The 19,781-nt window shown below is 36.7% G+C and overlaps 1 protein-coding gene across 1 annotated transcript in view; it reads left to right on the forward strand.

Moving 5' to 3' along the window:
* Window positions 1-19,781, forward strand: part of XRN2 (5'-3' exoribonuclease 2) — a 78,327-nt gene that overhangs the window by 35,535 nt on the left and 23,011 nt on the right. The window contains exons 18-24 of the mRNA XM_047067977.1: window positions 633-740; window positions 834-923; window positions 1,703-1,775; window positions 10,762-10,845; window positions 11,946-12,043; window positions 12,650-12,729; window positions 13,932-13,988. Coding sequence (XP_046923933.1) covers window positions 633-740; window positions 834-923; window positions 1,703-1,775; window positions 10,762-10,845; window positions 11,946-12,043; window positions 12,650-12,729; window positions 13,932-13,988 — 590 coding nt within the window. The remainder of the gene's footprint in view (window positions 1-632; window positions 741-833; window positions 924-1,702; window positions 1,776-10,761; window positions 10,846-11,945; window positions 12,044-12,649; window positions 12,730-13,931; window positions 13,989-19,781) is intronic.

Here is a 19,781-nt window from a genome sequence, read left to right on the forward strand (position 1 = left end):
ATCTAGGCTCAGGTCATGATCTCATGGTTCGTGAGATTGAGTCCCTCATCAGGCCCTGTGCTGATAGTGTGGAGCTTGCTTGGGATTCTCTCTTCTCTCCCTGCCCCTCCCCAGCTCGTGTGCATGCACACGTGCTCTCTCTCAAATAAACTTTAAAAAGAAAAAAAGATTTTTATTTTTAGAGAAAGCACAAGGGGGGAAGGGGCCAGAGGGAGGGAGGAGGGGAAAGAAAGAGTGTGTGTAGGGGGGTAGATGTTAAGTAGGCTCCACACTCAGCATGGAGCCCCATGTGGAGCTCAATCCCAGGACCCTGGGATCATGACCTGAGTCAGAATCAAGTGTCAGATGCTCAACCAACTGAACCACCCACGTACCCCATGCAGTAGTTTCTAAATCAAGGAGCCATTGATATAAAGTAAAAGTTCAGTTAATCAAAACAACTTTTAGGACTTATAGGAAAAAATTAGTATATGGAATGTGCACTGGAAGTCGTGTTTTACAAATAGAATATTATAGGTTAATAATACTCTAAGTTTTGTTTGCTTTACTGTGTCCATACTGAACATAGGTTTTTGGGTTTGGGTTTTTTTGTTGTTTTTTGTTTTTGTTTTGTTTTTTGGTGATGATTCTAGGGCTGTGCTTCCTGGAAATGGTATTATCCATTCCATTATGCACCATTTGCTTCAGACTTTGAAGGAATTGCAGACATGCCATCTGATTTTGAGAAGGGCACTAAACCGGTAAGCCTAGTTATTTAGAGTCATAAAATTAATAGAATTTTGGCTTAGATAAAAATTGTGTATTTTATCTTAAACTTTTTTTCTTTCTTGCAGTTTAAACCACTGGAACAACTTATGGGAGTTTTTCCAGCTGCAAGTGGGAACTTTCTACCTCCATCATGGCGGAAGCTCATGAGTGATCCCGTAAGTGTCTTCGTACTGAGTTCTCTATACTTTTCACCTTTTTATTTTCTACTTTCCTTGGTCATCAGAACCCTTACCCAGCAAATAAAATTAATTTGTGTTGGGGAGAAATTCTTTTTTTTTAATGTGTATTTTTATTTTTGAGAGCAAGCACACGTGAGTGGGGGAGGGACAGAGAGAGTGGGGAACAAAGGATCTGAAGCGGGTTCCATGCTGACTGCAGAGAGCCCAATGTGGGGCTCGAACTCACAAACTGCGAGATCATGACCTGAGCTGCAGTCGGACACTTAAATGACTGAGCCACCCAGAGGCCCCTGGGAGAAATTCTTGTAACAGTTACTTTGTTCTCAGCCTACCTGTAAGTTATTATTTTTATTTATTTCCACCATGTGTAGTGGCTTCCAGAGTTCAGACTGGGCTACCTCAGATCATCTCTGCGCTTGTTTTATGTGCCAGATAGAAAGCAGGGGAGACCCTGGCATGAAGTAGGAATTATTAGAGTCTGTAAACTCTTCATTGACTGTCTTGGGTTCACAGTTGTCAGTTCTAAAATTTTTCTATAATAATGCCTTCCCGCCCCCCATTTTTTAAATAAAATTGTTAATTTTGTTTTACTACTGGGGTTAATGACTTGATATCTTAATAACAAGAGTTTTTGAAGGAATAAAACCTCATTTTCTCATCGGGCCTGATAACATGAATGAAAGAAATGTCAAATTCTTTATAACTCGTGCATGTGTGACTTTTGTTTTGAATCTTTATTTTTCTCCCTGATACAGGATTCTAGTATAATTGACTTCTACCCTGAAGATTTTGCTATTGATTTGAATGGGAAGAAATATGCATGGCAAGGTAAAATTTAGACGTTATTCCTTTTTGTTAAAATAATTTTCTCTTTTTGGCAAACTGTAAGAAAACAATTTATGGGATGAAAGAATTTCTGTGAAAGAGAAATATTTTGGGACACCTGGGTGGCTTAGTCAGTTAAGCGTCCAACTTTGGCTCAAGTCATGAACTCACTCATGGGTTCGAGTCCCGTATCAGGCACTGCACTGACAGTTTGAAGCCTGCTTGGGATTCTCTCTGTCTTCCTCTCTGCCCCTCCCCTATTCACGCTTTCTCTGTCTCTCAAAATAATAAAGTTTTTTTAAAAAGATAAATATTTTAGGGCGCCTGGGTGGCTCAGTTGGTTGAGTGTCCGACTTCAGGTCATGATCTCATGGTTCATGAGTTCAAGCCCCGTGTCAGCCTCTGTGCTGACAGCTCAGAGTCTGGAGCCTGCTTCGGGTTCTGTGTCTCTGTCTATCTCTACCCATTCCATGCTCATGCTCTGTCTCTGTCTGCCTCTCAAAAATAAAGAAACATAATAAAAAATAATTTAAAAAAGTAAATATTTTAAGAATTACATGTGAAAATTTCATTTTTTTCCATCCGACCTGGGATTATCAGTGATTAGTAGTAATTAGTAACATTCTGATAAACAGTAAATTAGACTGAAAGAGATTAATCATTCTGTCTTTTGTCTCTTTTGTGATTGATTAATGGGACTTGGGACTTGCTCCTAGTCTGTAGCTCATTGGCACCTTGTAAGATTGCTGACAAATAAAAAAACATGGTTGTGTCCTTGTGGAGATTCACTTATACCCCATGGAAATTTGAAGATGAAAAATGTATAAGAAATTTAGTTTTAAATACTTGACAGTAATCATTTCCTGTTTGTTTAGTTAGCTGTTATTTTCTCATTCCTTCTGTTTACAGTTTTTATAAGAATGTCAATTTTAAATTAGTACTACTAAATTTAAGGTACTGTTTACCACTCAGCAAATGTGTGATGATGACTGAATGTAAAACACAATAAAGAATTCTGTCACACAGTAAGTCAACTATTATTTCATGCCAAAGCCCTTTTCAGCAATCATTTTAATCTTTTCTTCCCCCATATATTTTTCTAAGATAATCAATTTGGTAAAGTTATGTGTTTACTTTTTCCTTGGTTATTTCCTCTGGTGCAGATGACCAATAACATGACTCAGAATTGTGAGACAAAGGGGTATTCATTTGAAAATCATTTTATGAGATTTTTAGGGTTGACTTTTGGTTTATGTAGTGAAAGACTTTTCATTATTTCTTTAATGGAATGATAATGGGAAATGTAACCCATTGATTGAGGTTAGCAAGTATGCTCTGTGGTCATATTTTGTTATATGTAAATGGATTGGAGTCTTAGATTGTTTTTGAAGGTGCTTTGTGGAGAATGCTTTGATTACAGGGAGTGGAGGCATAGGAGAATAAAAGGGAGTGAAGTAAAAATATAAGTATATAAGTATACTTATGTAAATGTCAAGTAAGTAAGTATATAAGTGTGCAGATGTCTTGCTTTCTGTATATACCATTGTAGTATAAATCATCCGGAGGAAAAGTGAGGCAATGCACAATGGCTACAATTTCTTCACATCCCTGCTAACATTTGTTATTTTCTTTTCTTTATTCGGTAAATGGCTTTTAGGTATTTTTTATTGAAGTATAATTGACATATAATACCCTCTTTCAGGTGTACATCATGGTGATTTGCTATTTTTATACATTATGAAATAATTCCCATGATTAAGTCTCATTACCGTCTGTCACCATACAAAGTTATTACAGTACTATTGAGTGTATTCCTATGCAGTATAACATACCCATGACTGACTTATAACTAGAAGCATATACCTCTCAATCCACTTCATCTAGTTTGCCTGCCCCCTCACCTGCTTTCCCCTCTGGTAACCAACAGTTTGTTTCCTATATCTATGAGTCTGTTGCTGTTTTGTTTTGTTTGCTCATTTGTTTGGGGTTTTTTTTTTTTTTAGATTACACATATAAGTGAAATCATACAGTATTTGTCTTTCTCTGTTGGGACTTGTTTCATTTAGCATTATACCTTGTAGGTACATTGATGTTTTTGGAAATGGTAAGCTTTCATTCGTTTTTGTGACTAATATTTCATTGTATATATCTTCTTTACCCATTCGTCTAAGGACACTTGGGTTGCTTCCGTATCTTGGCTGTTGTAAATAATGCTGCAGTAAACAAAGGGGTGCATATATCTCTTCAGATTGGTGTTTTTGTTTTCTTTGGATCAATAGCCACAAGTGGGAATTGCTGGACCATACATTCATTCTATTTTTAATTTTTGAGAAACCTTCATACTGTTTTCCATAGTGGCTGCACCAGTGTCCATTTCCACCGACAGTGTATGAGGGTTCCCTTTTCTCCACATTCTCACAAACACTTGTTATTTTCTTGTCTTTTTGATAATAGCCATTCTTAAAGATGTGAAGTGATATCTCACTGTGGTTTTGACTTGAATTTCCCTGATGATTAGTGATACTGAACACCTTTTTATGTGTCTGTTCGCCATCTGCATGTCTTTGGAAAAATATCTGTTCACATCTGCTCATTTTTTAATTGAGTTGGTTTTTTTGGTATTAAGTTGTACAAGTTCTTTATATATTTTAGATATCAACCCCTTACTGGATGTATGATTTGCAAATACCTTCTCCCATTCAGTAGGTTGCCTTTTCATTTTGTAGGTGGTATCCTTCGCTGAAACACAAGCTTTTTAGTTTGATGTGGTCCCCTTTGTTTATTTTGGCTTTTGTTGCCCTTGCCTGAGGGCACTCGCCAAAAAAAAAAAAAAAATTATTACTAAGACTGAAGTCAAGGAGCTTACGGTTTCTTCTAGGATTTTTTTTTTTTTTTAATTTTAACTTACATCCAAGTTAGTTAGCATATGGTACAATAATGATCTCAGGAGTAGAATCCAGTGATTCATCCCCTACATATAGCATCCAGTGTTTATTCCAACAAGCATCCTCCTTAAAGCCCCTTGCCCATTTAGCCCATCCCCCCTCCCACAACCCTTCCAGCAACCCTCAGTTTGTTCTCTGTGTTTAAGAGTCTCTTATGTTTTGTCTCCCTCCCTGTTTTTATATTATTTTTGCTTCCCTTCCCTTATGTTCATCTGTGTTGTATCTTAAAGTCCTCATATGGGTGAAGTCATATGATATTTGTCTTTCTCTAATTTTGCTTAGCATAATACCCTCTAGTTCCATCCATGTAGTTGCAAATGGCAAGATTTAATTCTTTTTGATTGCCGAGTGATACTCCATTGTATATATATATATATATATGTATATATATATATCACATCTTCTTTATCCATTCATCTATCGATGGATATTTGGGCTCTTTCCATACTTTGGCTGTTGTTGATAGTGTTGCTGTAAACATTGGGGTGCATGTGACCCTTCAAAACAGCATACCTGTATCCCTTGGGTAAGTACCTACTAGTGCAATTGCTGGGTCGTAGGGTAGTTCTATTTTTAATTTTTTGAGGAACCTCCACACTGTTTTCCAGAGTGGCTGCACCAGCTTGCATTCCCACCAGCAGTGCAAAAGAGATCCTCTTTCTCTGCATCCTTGTCAACATCTGTTGTTGCCTGAGTTGTTAATGTTAGCCATTCTGACAGGTGTAAGGTGGTATCTCCTTGTGGTTTTAGTTTGTTTCCCTGATGATGAGTGACATTGAGCATTTTTTCATGTGTCGGTTGGCATTTTTTCATCTGATGTCTTCTTTGGAGAAGCGTCTGTTCATGTCTTTTGCCCATTTCTTCACTGGATTATTTGTTTTTTGGGTGTTGAGTTTGATAAGTTCTTTATAGATTTTGATACTAACCCTTTATCTGATATGTCGTTTGCAAATATCTTCTCCCATTGCGTCGGTTGTGTTTTAGTTTTACTGATTGTTTCCTTCACTGTGCAGAAGCTTTTTATTTTGATGACGTCCCAGTAGTTCATTTTTGCTTTTGTTTCCCTTCCCTCTGAAGACATGCTGAGTAAGAAGTTGCTGCAGCTGAGGTCAAAGAGTGTTTTTGCCTGCTTTCTCCACTAGGATTTTGATGGCTTCCTGTCTTGACATTTAGGTCTTTCATCCATTTCGAGTGTACTTTTGTGTATGGTATAAGAAAGTGGTCCAGGTTCATCCTTCTATATGTCACTGTCCAGTTTTCCCAACACCGTCTGCTGGAGAGACTATCTTTATTCCATTGGATAGTCTTTCCTGCTTTGTCAAAGATTAGTTGGCTGTATGTTTGTGGGTCCATTTCAGGGTTCCCTATTGTGTTCCATTGATCTTGTGTCTGTTTTTGTGCCAATACCATACTATCTTGATGATTACAGCTTTGTAATACAGCTTGAAGTGCAGAATTGTGATGGACTTTGTTTTTCAGTATTTCTTTGGCTATTTGGGGTCTTTTCTGGTTCCATACAAATTTTAGGATTATTTCTTCTAGCTCTGTGAAGAATTCTGGTGTTACTTTGATAGGGATTGCATTGAACATGTAGATTGCTTTGGGTAGTATCGACATTTTAACAATATTTGTACCTCCAATTGATGAGCATGGAATATTTTTCCTTTATTGTGTGTCTTCTTCAATTTCTTTCATAAGCTTTCTATAGTTTTCAGTGTATAGATTTTTCACCTCTTTGGTTAGGTTTATTTTTATGGTTTTTGGTGCAATTGTAAATGGGATTGATTCCTTGGTTTCTCTTTCTGCCGCTTAATTATTGGTGTATAGAAATGCAACCGATTTCTCTGCATTGGTTTTATATCTTGCAGTATTGGTGAATTCATAAATCAGTTCTAGCAGTTTTTTGGTGGAATCTTTTGGATCTTCCACATAGAGTATCATGTCGTCTGTGAAGAGTGAACTTTTGACTCCCTCCTTGCCGATTTGGATGCCTTTTATTTCTTTGTGTTGTCTGATTGCTGAGGCTAAGACTTCCAATACTATGTTGAATAACAGTGGTGAGAGTGGACATCCCTGTCATGTTCCTGAACTTAAGGCGAAAGCTCTCAGTTTTTCTTCATTAAGGATGATAATAACGGTGGGTCTTTTGTATATGGCTTTTATGATTATGAAGTATGATCATAATTTCTATGCCTACTTTCTTGAGGGTTTTTATCAAGAAAGGATGCTGTATTTTGTCAGATGCTTTCTCTGCATCTATTGAGAAGATCACGTGGTTCTTGTTCTTTTATTGATGTATGATGTATCACATTGATTGAATCAGCCCTATATCCCAGATATAAATCCCACTTGGTTGTGATGGATAATTCTTTTAATGTATTGTTGGATCCAGTTGGCTAGTATCTTGTTGAGAATTTTTGCATCCATGTTCGTTAGGGAAATTGCTCCGTAGTTCTCCTTTTTATGGGGTCTTTGGTTTTAGAACCGTCTTTTAGGAGTGTTATGCTTTAAGGTCTTACCTTCAAGTCTGCAATTCATTTGAGTTTATTTGTGTGTATGATGCAAGAAAATGGTCATTCTTTTGCATGTAGCTTTACAGTTTTCCCCACACCATCTGTTGAAGAGACTCTTCTTTTCCATTGTATATTCTTGCCTCCTGTGTCATAAATTAATTGACCATATACGTGTGGGGGTTTTCTGGGCTCTGTGTTTTATTCTGTTGGTCTGTATGTCTGTTTTCATGTCAGTACCATACTGTTTTGATTACGGTACCTTTGTAGTATAGTTTGAAATCAGGGCGTGTGATACCTCTGGCTTTGTTCTTTCTCAGGATTGCTTTGGCTATTTGGGTTTTTTGTGGTTTCATGCAAATTGTAGGATTCCTTGTTAACTAGTTTGTGAAAAATGCCAGTGATATTTTGATAAGGGATTGCATTAAATCTGTAGATTGGTTAGGATAGTATGGGCATTTTAACAGTATTCTTCCAATCCATAAGCATGGATTATCTTTTCCATTTATTTGTGTGTATTTCTGTTTTTTTGGCAATAGCCATCCTAATGGTTATGAAGTGGGATCTTACTATATTTTTTATTTGCATTTCCCTAATGATTAGTCATATTGAGCATCTTTTCTTGTGCTTAGCTACATCTTTGGAGAAATGTCTATTCAAGTTTTTTGCTCATGTTTGAATTGTGCTTTTGTTGTATTGTAGGAGTACTTTTATATTTTGGACACTAGTCTCATATAAGATTTTGCATTTATTTTCTTCCATTTTGTGACTGTCTTTTTACTTTGTTTGATAGTGTCCTTTGATGCACAAAAGCTTTAAATTTTGATGAAGTCCAATTTTTGTTGGACTGTTTTGTCATTGCCTGTGCTTTTGTTGTCATATCCAAGAAATCATTGCTGTATCCAGTGTCATGAAGCTTCCTCCTTGTTTTCTTTTGAGAGTTTTATAGTGTTAGGTCTTAACATTTAGGTTTGATCCATTTTGAGGCAATTTTTGTATACGGTGTAAAGTTAGGGTCCAATTTCATTCTTCTGCTGTAGATATCCATTTCCCAGCACCATTTGTTGAAAAGACTGCTCTTTTCCCATCAAATGGTCCTGGCACCCTTATTGATGATCATTTGACCATGTATCCGAGTGCCTGTTGATAGGCTCTCTGTTTCGCTGCCTGTTATTCCTAATCTTATGCCAGTACCAAACTGTTTTAATTCCTGTAGCTTTAGAAAGTTTTGGAATCAAGTGGTGGGAGTCCTTCAACTTTATTTATTTTTTTCAAGGTTGTTTTGGGTATTTGGGGTCCCTTGAGATTCTAAATGAATTTTAGGGTGGGTTGAAATTCAGGCCTTTAATATTTTTATATTTTGTGTAAGTATTTTCATTTATTAGACTGTAGCAAGAACACAGGGGTTCTTGTAGGGGTGCCTGGGTGTCTCAGTCGGTTGAGCGTCCTGCTTTGGCTCAGGTCATGATCTCACCGTTCATGAGTTTGAGCCCCACATCGGGCTCTATGCTGACAGCTCAGAGCCTGGAGTCTGCTTCGGATTCTGTGTTCCCCTCTTCTGTCTCCACCCCACCCCTGCTTGTGCTGTATCTCTCTCTGTCTTTCAAAAATGAATAAACATAAAAAAAATTTTTTTAAGGTAAAATTTAGTACTATTACAGTTTTTCTCATATGTCTTTAAAATTTATTGAAAGTAATGGTAACATTTAAGTTCTTGCCTAACTTGAGTGCATCTTAAAATGATAGAAGATAAAATATATCTGGGTACATTTTCAACATTTATTGAACATGCATTGTTGTTCTTTTATAGTATTCATGTAATATTCCAGCACCTGTGTGGCTCAGTCAGTTAAGTATCTGACTCTTGATTTTGGCTCAGGTCATGATCTCATGGTTCTTGAAATCAAGCACTGCTTCAGGCTCCGTACTGACAGTGCGGAGCCTGCTTGGGATTCTGTCTCTGCCCCTTCCCTGCTGAGCTCTCTCTCAAAATAAATACACATGCTTTAAAAAAAAAAAACAACACATTTGTTGAACATGTGTACTTTCAATGTTGTGTTTTTATATTTAGTTAATTTATATAAGAGAAATATAGCATAGTCATTTCGAATGTTGTGTATTATATATATGAACAGAGAATTTAAGTATTTTGATCAAAGTCACAAAGCAATAGAACTAAGATCTGAACACAGAGAGTATGAGCACTGTTTACCTAAGTTTTACTGCTACTTAGGTTACCTGTAAATAAGCACTCTGGAAAATTTTAGGTTGTAATGTCATTTTTACTATCAGCTCACTCAGGCACTAACTTTATCATATCTGGGTATAATGCATTTCTTCCCACCCTGGCCATTAGGGCTGATTTTTTGCTTAATAACCTTATTGTTGTCATTAGCTGCTGACCAGTTGGAGTTGGCTTTTGGAGTTGATGGAATGTCTGCTTGATAATTTGGGTTTTAAGTGTATGACTAAACAAAACTTGAAAAGCTCCCTACATTTTTTTTCTGTGTAGATGTTTACCAGTAAATGAAATAGCCTAACTCAGATGATAGATGTTAATATTGAAATCACTTTTCACACTAGAAGTTAGTTTCTTTTTAACTTTAAAAAAATACATGTTTCCCTACTAGGTAATGAAATTGAACTTGTTTCTAAACTTTGAAAATATGGTAGCTAAGTAATTAATGGCAACTTGGGGAGCCTTTCATTTCTCATTCTAAAGGGAACAATCACAAGTAGAGCAGTTTTGACTGTCAGTAGTTTCAAAATTATTTAGCTCTATTTAGCATTACTCTTTGCCATTTGTTTTAAATTTTTTAGCCAAAAGACTATTTATATTGTATACAGTACAACATACACATTTGGTTGAATAACTTCATACATTTTTCTAGTAATAGACATTGTACTACTGGTGTGCTTCTTTGAAAATTATGAATTTAGATTGAAATAAAACAATTACCTTAATTCTGGCACATTCCATAGAACAGTTTTCAGACTGAATACTCCCCACAGTTATTTAAGCAAGTCTCTAAAAACTTCTTGCATATAAATTAGTTATTAGGTTTTAAAATGTAAACAAAATACTGTGAAGTTTTAGAGCTGGAAGACATTCCATGTATTTATTCTAGTTGAGTATTTTAGTTGAAAACCAAGTCAGAAAGATGAAAGGACAAACTCAAGCCCTTGGCAGATTAACTGGCTTGCCCAAGGGCATCCTCATAAGTAAGGCGAGAACAAAGACTCGTGTCCAGGTGGCTACTTGTTCAATTAATTTAAAAATTTTATCATCATAGACTTAAGATTCTGCAAACATGGCTCTTACGAGCCATTTTAAGGATGGAAAATATATAGAACTTTTGTCTTCTCTCATCACATGGGAAGTATTTGCATCTGAGATTTGACCAAATAGAGTTCAGTTTCGAAGTGTTTTACATCAGCAAGGATATTCTACTAGAAATGTTTATTTGGACCAATGATAAATGGAATTTGGATGATCCTAATAGCTGGGTGGTTGGTGTGCATTTTTTCCCCCAGGTGTTGCTCTGTTGCCTTTTGTGGATGAGCGAAGGCTGCGAGCTGCTCTAGAAGAGGTGTACCCAGACCTCACTCCAGAAGAGAGTAAGAATTGTACTTTCACTTGATCTCAACATTGAGTCTATATCATACAGGCTTTACATTTCCCTATGAAATTAGACTCTTCTTCCACTTGTCAAATTTCACATAAAGGCCTAAGCCTTTGATGTTTTCTTTATAAGAAAAGTCAGCTTCTTAGAATTTATTATCCATAAATTGAATAGTAATTACAATTTTTTTAACTCACAAGTGTTTGTTAGATTTATTAAAAAGCAGCACTTCAAGAATATCCTTTGACTTTTTGGTTCTTGTATGATACGTACACACAAAAGCATTTTTCCATACTGGGTTGTATTAGTTTCCTCCATCCTCCTTCCCTTCATCTCCCCTCAATAACAGTTTGCTTGAAAAGTTAGATTCAAACACAGGCATTTTCTCTCAGATTGCTAACCTAAAATGTTATTTTATTACAAACAGTGGCATTTTGTCATTAATACTGATAGTTAAAAGTATTGGGAAATTGGGAAGCTAGATTCTATTGGGAAATTTATTTAACACCAGTATGATAAACCTATAGAAATAATTTCTCTGTCAGCCATCCTTAGAATAGTCATTGTTATCAGATGCTATAATTTGTTTGGGTTTCCTCATGAAATGGTTTTATATTTCTTAAAGAAAGCAAATGAGTTCTGTACAGATAACTTTGTCCCTTATCTTACAATACTATATTCAGATATCTTTTAGTGATAATTTTTTCCGATAGTCATTGATCTTTGAAACCTTATTGTCAAAAATTATTTTTCTTTTATAGAGGCTTCACACATTTTGGCCTATAACTTTTACATTATTTTTTGTAAACTTTATACTTAAGTTTTAAAAATTTAGGTGATTTCCTGGGGTACCTGAAAGGCCCAGTCAGTTAAGCATCTGACTCTTGATCTCAGCTCAGGTCTTGATCCCACGGTTTGTGAGATCGAGCTCTGTGTCAGCCTGTGCACTGACAGCACTGAGCCTGCTTGGGATTCTCTCTCAAAATAAATAAACTTTAAAAAATAAAATAAAATTTAGATGTTTCATTTTCTCATAAAAGTTGTGCTTGCAGATGTAATTGTTTGATCTTTATTCTTTGCTTACTTTCCTCCCAGCTAAAAGAAACAGTCTTGGAGGCGATGTCTTATTTGTGGGGAAACATCACCCACTTCACGACTTCATTTTGGAGCTCTATCAGACAGGTTCCACAGAGGTATGGTCTCTTTTTCCATCATGAGGTGTTTTTAGACAGTGTAATTATTTGATTAATCAGAAATGCATTTTTAAAATTTTGATAAAACAGAAACAAGTGTACCATTTTAACTTTTTAAAAACCCTTAAAAAGTGTGTGATTTTTTGGCATTAAGTCTGTGTACAGTGTTGTGCAGCTATCACCACTGTCCAGTTCCAGAACTGGGTATCCATTAAACAATATTAAATGATACATCTCCATTCTCCTCTCCTCTTACTTTTGGTAACTTCTATTCTACTTTCTGTCTAAGAATTCGCCTGTTCTTGGTAACTCATATAAATGGAATCATGCAGTATTTGTCCTCTTGTGTCTGACTGACTTTACTTAGCTTAATGTTTTCAGGGTTCATCCATGTTGTAGCAGGTGTCAGAATTTCATTCCTTTAATGGCCATTGTGTGTATATACCACATTTTGTTTATCCATTCATCTGATGATGGGAACTTGGGTTGTTTCCTCCTCCTGGCTTTTAAGAATAGTGCTTCTATGGGCATTGGTGTACAAGTAGACGTGTGAGTCCCTGCTTTCCATTCTTCTGGATATATGATCAAGAATGCATTTTTCCACAGCCAGTGGATGTACCTCCTGAACTATGTCATGGAATGCAAGGAAAATTTTCTTTGGATGAAGAAGCCGTTCTTCCAGATCAGTAAGCATTCATTTGTGTAAATTGGTACAACTGGGAAGAAGTTTAGTTAGCATTTTGTCTTTGTTGCCTACATGTTTTATTTTCTAGTAATAGTGAGAAAACAAAACAACAGAAAACCTGCTGCACTATGAAAAAGACTTGGGGTGAGAGCCCAGCTCTTCAACCCAGTGGCTGTGTCACTGTGTATAGGGAGCCCTGGGGGTTCCTAAAGCCCTTTCAGGAGATCCATGAGGTCAAAATTATTTTCATGATAATACTAAGATGCTGTGATATATTTGCTTTTCTCACTCTCTTTCTCTCTTGAGTGTACAATGGAGTTTTCCAGAAACTGAATGTAGTGTGATAGATATCTTAGGAGATTAAATCAGAAGCAGATAAGAGAATCCAGCTATTAAGATAGATATTAAACCAGATATTAAAGAAATTTTCAGAAATGTAAGACAATGACACTTCTCATTTTTTTTTTCATTTTGTAAAATATAGTTTTTCATTAAAAATGTTATTTATGTTATAGGTTTATTGTTATCTTTAAATTAGTATTTTAGAAATTTTGTAGTTTTAATTTTTAAAAGGTATATATTGATAGACATAACCAATGTAAGCAAAAGCTTTTTGAGGTCCTTGATTTTTAGGAATGTTTTAAAGGGGTTCTGAGATCAGAGTTTGGGAATTCTTGGTCACAGAGTATGTGTATCTTCTTTTCTACATAATATTGGATGGTTTTCCAAAGTGATTACACTATTTTATAATCTCAGTGGCAGTTTGTGAGAGGTGTTGCTCTGCATTCCTGCAAACCTTTGGAATTGTCATCACCTTAATTTTTGTCAATTTAGTGGATGCCTGTTGGCTTACAGTTGCCTTTCTCTGATTACTAATGAAATCAAATGCCATATGGTATATTTATTAACCAGTTGGTTTTCCTCATTTAAAAAGTGCCTGTTCTATTCTTCTGTTTGGTTATTTGTTCCCCTGATGCCCCTTTTTTGATTTGTTTGTATCCTTTACAAATTCTGATAGGAGCCTTTTGCAGAAAATAGTTCTCTGTTAAGGAGATTACAAACAAGGAAGACAGGGTCCTTTTGAAAGCTATAATTGGTTATGTTGTTTTTGTTGGTACATTTTAATGAGTTCTCTTTCCTAAAGTAATATCTTACTTCCATGTATCCAGAAGGCTACAACTTAACTGTCTTCCTTGTCTTTAGAATAGTATGTTCTCCTGTCCCCATGTTACGAGATCTGGCACAGAACACTGCAATCAGGTAAGTCTTCCAAAATTCACGTCATTTGACCAAAACACAGCTCTGTAACTTGCAAATAAGTCTAAAAAGACCTCTGAATCACAAGGAAATGGCAGCTATTAATCTACCAATGCTTTGAGATTCGAGAGTCCCTGTGTTGCAAACCTTAGAACAGAGCCTCTTGACTTTAAATTATGTATATTGTTAAAGTTACTGATTGAACAAGCTTGCTTCTCGGCTTTCTGGTTTCCCTTGACAACCTCTAATTCTTCCCGGATTAGTAAGTGGGAGGTAGAAAGTAGGAGTTTCTAGGAGTAGTTGTATGTAGGAGCAAACAGACCTCTACACCCCAGAGGCCCACACAGCTTCACTGTGTTACAACAGATTATTTTAATTATATTTACAGTTGTGGCTCTGCAGAGTTTAAAAACAAAACTATTACATCCTTTACTTTGGTTGAGATAGAATGATTTTATGGAAATTTTTACCAACAATTAATATATAAACTTAAAGGGCTAATTTCTGCTACCTGGAAAACTTACTTATATTTCATTTCTTGCATGATGACAGCATTTTCTGTGTGTAAAATATAATATGATTGTTTAGAATTAAAAACCAACAAATTACTATTTGCTTAATTAGTGTATGTAATTACTAATCTTGACAACAGGGTTTTTGTTACTATCATTTTCTGCAGTCTTCAGGCAAGACTAAGGCAAACACATCTTAGTGATTCGAGGATTTTGTAAAAGGCAGTGTGGGAAGACTATTTCCCACTCATACTATTTCTCTGATTCTTGGGAAACATTTTAGATTTATCATTATAAAGTGAAAGCATGTTCATTTTCCTATCCTTAATGGATTTAGGTAGCACCTGCAATTTTAGGAGGTATGTATGTATGTATTTATTGTGGTGATAGACTGAATGTGATGTTTTCTTTTTCTTTTTTCTTTTTTATAATATAATTTGTTATCAAATCGGTTTCCATACAACACCCAGTGCTCATCCCAACAAGTGAGAAGGAGTTTTATTTTAAAAAAAAACTGTCATGAATTTGGAAAATCTTTCTAGATTAGTTGCTTTTATTTATCTTTACACACATGTTTTGTTTATCTTTACACATAATTTGTTCTAGCTCTTTGTCTTTGAGCTCTTCTGTTATGGGTGGAGTTAGAATTGTGAGCCAAGCTCTTGAGCCCTTCACGAATAGTCTGGTTTGGGCAGATCCATTGAGGATGCTCTGTGTTCACCCTTGGGGTCTCTGCCTTGCAGTGGTGCTTCAGGTCATTTAATCCCACTGGATCCGTCTTCGGATTGTCACATGTTTGCTTGTGCTCCTCCGTTTTTCTGCATGTTTTCAAGAGCCTTTCTGCCCAGCCCTCTAGAAGTAAACTTTACTTACCTTTCTAATTAGGATAGAGAAACTTGTCCAAGGGAAGAATTACAAAATTGACAAATCCTTTAGCTTCTGTTTGTATGGTGTTGTTAGTGTTGGTTGGTTATGAGCCTGAGGGGCCTTTGATATTATTTGGTATCCATTATGTTCACAAGATTATCTGATGTATAAGATAAATCCCTACGTGTGTATTCAGGTACATGTTGAAAAAAGCTTCATAATAAAATTGATTTGAGGGGCGCCTGGGTGGCGCAGTCGGTTAAGCGTCCGACTTCAGCCAGGTCACGATCTCGCGGTCCGTGAGTTCGAGCCCCGCGTCAGGCTCTGGGCTGATGGCTCGGAGCCTGGAGCCTGTTTCCGATTCTGTGTCTCCCTCTCTCTCTGCCCCTCCCCTGTTCATGCTCTGTCTGTCTCTGTCCCAAAAATAAAAAAAAAAAAAAAAAAAAAAATTGATTTGAGTTAATTTCCTAGAGATTTGTGAAAGACCACATTAATTTTTACCTTATGAGGTAATTTTCATTGTTTCCCCTGAGGGGTAATGAGGTTGATCCAGTTTACTGCATATTTTTGTGTGTGTGTTTGTTTGGGGGCTTGTTGTTCATCCCAGTGTTGTGTTTGCTCTATAAGGGAAAATCTATGAATGCAGCCTCCGGTGCCAATTGCAGTTATTTCTCTCTGTTTTGACTCCTGGCATCTTTTCCCTTCTCTCTTTAGGTGCATCTGGTATTCCATTCCACATCAGAGAAACCATTGAGTGTAGGTGGGTTCTTCCCATCGCATTGGTCTTACTTGTAGTAGGAAAGTGTATGAGTAGGAAAGTGTAGTAGGAAAGTGTATGAGAGAGGTTGTTGAAGTGTTTAAGTTCCTAGAAGGACCCTTCGAAAATAGAGGCGGCTGTGACCTAGGAAATCTTTTATTCTTTTCTAATTCCGATCCCATAAATCAGTCAGTATATTAGTAGCTTAACTTTGAATAGAACTGAGCTATCCCCTTTAATTTTCCTCATCCTGCATTTCACCATTGTAATTTGCTTAGCTGTAATATCTTTAGAATATTGTTTGTTAACTTTAAATATATAAAACCTCATAAGTATATACAACCTCATATGATTTTAAAATTAAAGGGAAGTTCTCTTCCACTGCAGCGGCACAATTTTCCGTTCTTCTGGAGTAGACACACACACACACACACACACACACACACACACACACACACACCCCTTTGTTTTACCTCACATTCAGTGTTCCATACTTCTTTGTCCAGTGCCTGTCACTTGTTCTCCTGGCTGATCTCTCTTTTCTGTCTCTGAGCAGTTGCCCAGACTCAGGAGCCTCTAGTTCTATATTACATTCCATGTGCTTAGCCTCTCATTCTACAATAATCCCTGTATCTACACCACTGTTCTGGAATTTTTTCCCCTGTTATTTTTTATCCCTGGCTCTTCCCAGTGGGCCTATTTTGTAGGTTTTTTTTTTTCCTTTATTTTATAGTTTCTTCTCCTGAATTACTATAGTGACTTCCCAGCTGATTTATTTGATTCCACCTTCCCACTGACTCTGTTGGCATATGCTATAAGTCTTCTCTCTCTTAAAAGCACTACCAGTCCTCAAATCTTTGCTCTAGAGTGCCAGTGGAATTAAACTTTGCTTTGTCGAGGTCTGTCACAGTTTGGCAGAGCCATCGCTCTGTGCTTAAATCCGTGCAGTTGCTCACAGACACCTCCCTCCTCCTTGTAACCATGCTCTTCCCATCACTATCACACTAACCTCTGTATCTTCCTCTCATTGTTTGGAATGCCCGTTCCTTTATAGCCTATCCTTCATAGCTTTTCTTCTGTTCTACAGGGTGATCTGTAATTTATATAATCTTCTTGTGTGTTATTTTCATCAGCAGCATTTAGTTTTCTTTTTTTCTCATAGCACCTAGCATAGTTCTGAACCTGTGTAAAAGCCCAGTTGTTCATAGTGTTCATAGTGTCGAAACCCAGTGTTTTACAGAGCCTTCCAGGAGCCCTTATTTCTTCAGAGAAGTGTTTCTCAAACTTTCTGTAGTCACCTTTGGATGAATCAGGCAAGGGATAGAGTGTTTTATCTCTTCAAGGAGGTTTTTTAAAAATGTGAGTTTTTTAATGTAACTGTTACTGCAGTGTCTATAATGCTCATGGCTGGCAAGCAGGTGATTTGAAATCAGAAGCCTAGAGGAAGAGGAGTATATACAGTTAGTCACAGACTTGATGGTGAAAACTCTTGGAAGGGTTTATCTTCCACTACCTGGTTAGCTACTTCTGACAGAATGTCAGAAAAGGCATCTTAAGTCCTATAAACTCTTTAAGTGCTTTAAAATGTCAAGTATATGAATCATGAAGTTTTCCCTACAAGAACAGTTTGCATTGGTATGCTGATTTAGCATTAATTACAGAAGGTATCAGGGAAAGGTGGGGTAAAAATGGGGAGTGCAGGCAGTAACTTGATATTTAGAGTTTTCTGCTATCTTTGTGAAGTGTACTAGCACTCTCAAACAGTAATAGTACTTAAAATAGCATTTCTAAGGGTAATTCTTAAAGTGAATTGAGTTGGAAAGGGGTGTTGTACATTCCTTTCCTTTCCTGTTGAGACTTTGCTGTAGTATTTTCTTCTAATAGTGTCTAAAGTGCTACTTGTGATACAGATGAAAGCACTGCTCAGTTTTGTTATTTTCAACCATGCTTAAGTTTACAATTTTTATATTTTTGTCCTTAGTGTGTTTCTGATAACAATTAGGTGATTATATGAAATAATAGGGAAGTTCCCTACCAAGGGAAGGGTCCATCATACTTCTCCTGGGGCAGGGCTTCTCAGTGGGTAGAAGTTTGTGCTAGATGAGTCAGCACGGTGCCACCTAGAAGTGGTGAAAAATAGTCCTGTTTACAGAATTAGATGAAGCTGGATGAAGCAGTGTACGTTTAAACACAGTTATCTTACCTTAGCTGGGCAGTCTGTTGAATGTATAAGCTGTTCTGTTAACTCATTTCCTCCCTGAAGCTGCTTCTGTATCTCCCTGATACTGCTTTCCTTCCCCTGGTGCTCTCTACAGTTAAGCTCTTTTGTTTCTGGTGGTAGAAATTTGTCAGAGTAATCTGCATTTTTTCTTTATTATTTCTATTATTTTTACTTATATATTTTATTATAATAAAATAATTTCTATTATTTTAGTTTCTCTGTCTATAAGAATTTTAATTACTTACATAAATAAACCTGAAAAAAATGAAGGAACTTTAAAAGCTTGGATCTCAATACAGTTCCCCTTTGGGACTTTGCCTAATGAGTTCCTGCCTCTTTACGTGTTTCTCTTTTTTGGAGGTGTTTGATTAAGTTGCGGCTGATGTTATCACATTGGAAAAATACAGTTGAGTTGTGCTTTAGCTTCTTTTGTTCTTTAATTTCTAAAAATGTAATAGTTCTTAGTATATATTTTTGGGAACAAATTACTAAAAAAATATCTCAACCAGTGAAAGCTTAATTCATTTAGGAGAGAGTAAGTCTTCAAATTGTACTCAAAGGTCCAAGGGAAAAGAATGCTTTAATCTTTGAGGTCAAAAATAGTATCCCTTGTCCCTTCAATAGGGACCTCCAAACTTATTTTTAGATGCGCCCTTTCTGTCTCCTAATGGTTTGTTCCCTCCCTATTAAGTATATAGATCACTTTGTGGAGTTTGGTTCTGAGAGGAAGTAGGGGAGATGTTGGAGATTTTTTTCCTATTACCTTGGAAATGTTTTCCCTTTTAGAGCATGAGCATGAAGGATGGAATTTTTTTTTAATGTTGATTTATTTATTTTGAGAGAGGGTGCAAGCAAGGAAGAGGCAGACACAGAGGGAGAGAGAGAATCACAAGCAAGCTCTGCACTGTCAGCATAGAGCCCAGTGACAGGCTCAAACTCATGAACCTCGAGATCATGACCTGAGCTGAAATTAAGAGTCAGGTGCTTAACTGACTGAGTCACCCAGGTACCCCAAGGATGGGATTTTTAAAGCAGTTTTATTGAGGAACAGTTGACATACAGTAAACTGCATCTTTCATAAATAAATGGATTTGTTTTCTCAAACACTGATTTCAATTGTCTTACTAAATCTCTGATTGTAACCATTGTCCTTCAGGAGAGATTATCCCTGTGACCCTGGGGTTATCTCCTTACCTTTGCTGTTTCCTTCACTTAGCTTCCAGTCTTTCTGCACATGACTTGCAGATCTTCATCTCAAGCCCTCACCTCAATGTGTTTCCACTTGCAGCCCTGCCATTTCTTTTGTCTGCCCAGTATTCTCATCTCAAGCACACATTGAAGGCCCTTGCCTAGACTATGTTGAAGACCTTCTTTTGGTTCTCTCCCTCTGCTCTCTGACACACTGTTGCCAGGAGGTTCTGTTTGAATTGCCTCCTTGA

Source organism: Lynx rufus, unplaced genomic scaffold, assembly GCF_022079265.1.
Source record: "Lynx rufus isolate CCGP_SWC_20201006 ecotype Redwood Valley unplaced genomic scaffold, mLynRuf1.p SCAF_8, whole genome shotgun sequence".
NCBI classification, from domain to species: Eukaryota; Metazoa; Chordata; class Mammalia; order Carnivora; family Felidae; genus Lynx; species Lynx rufus.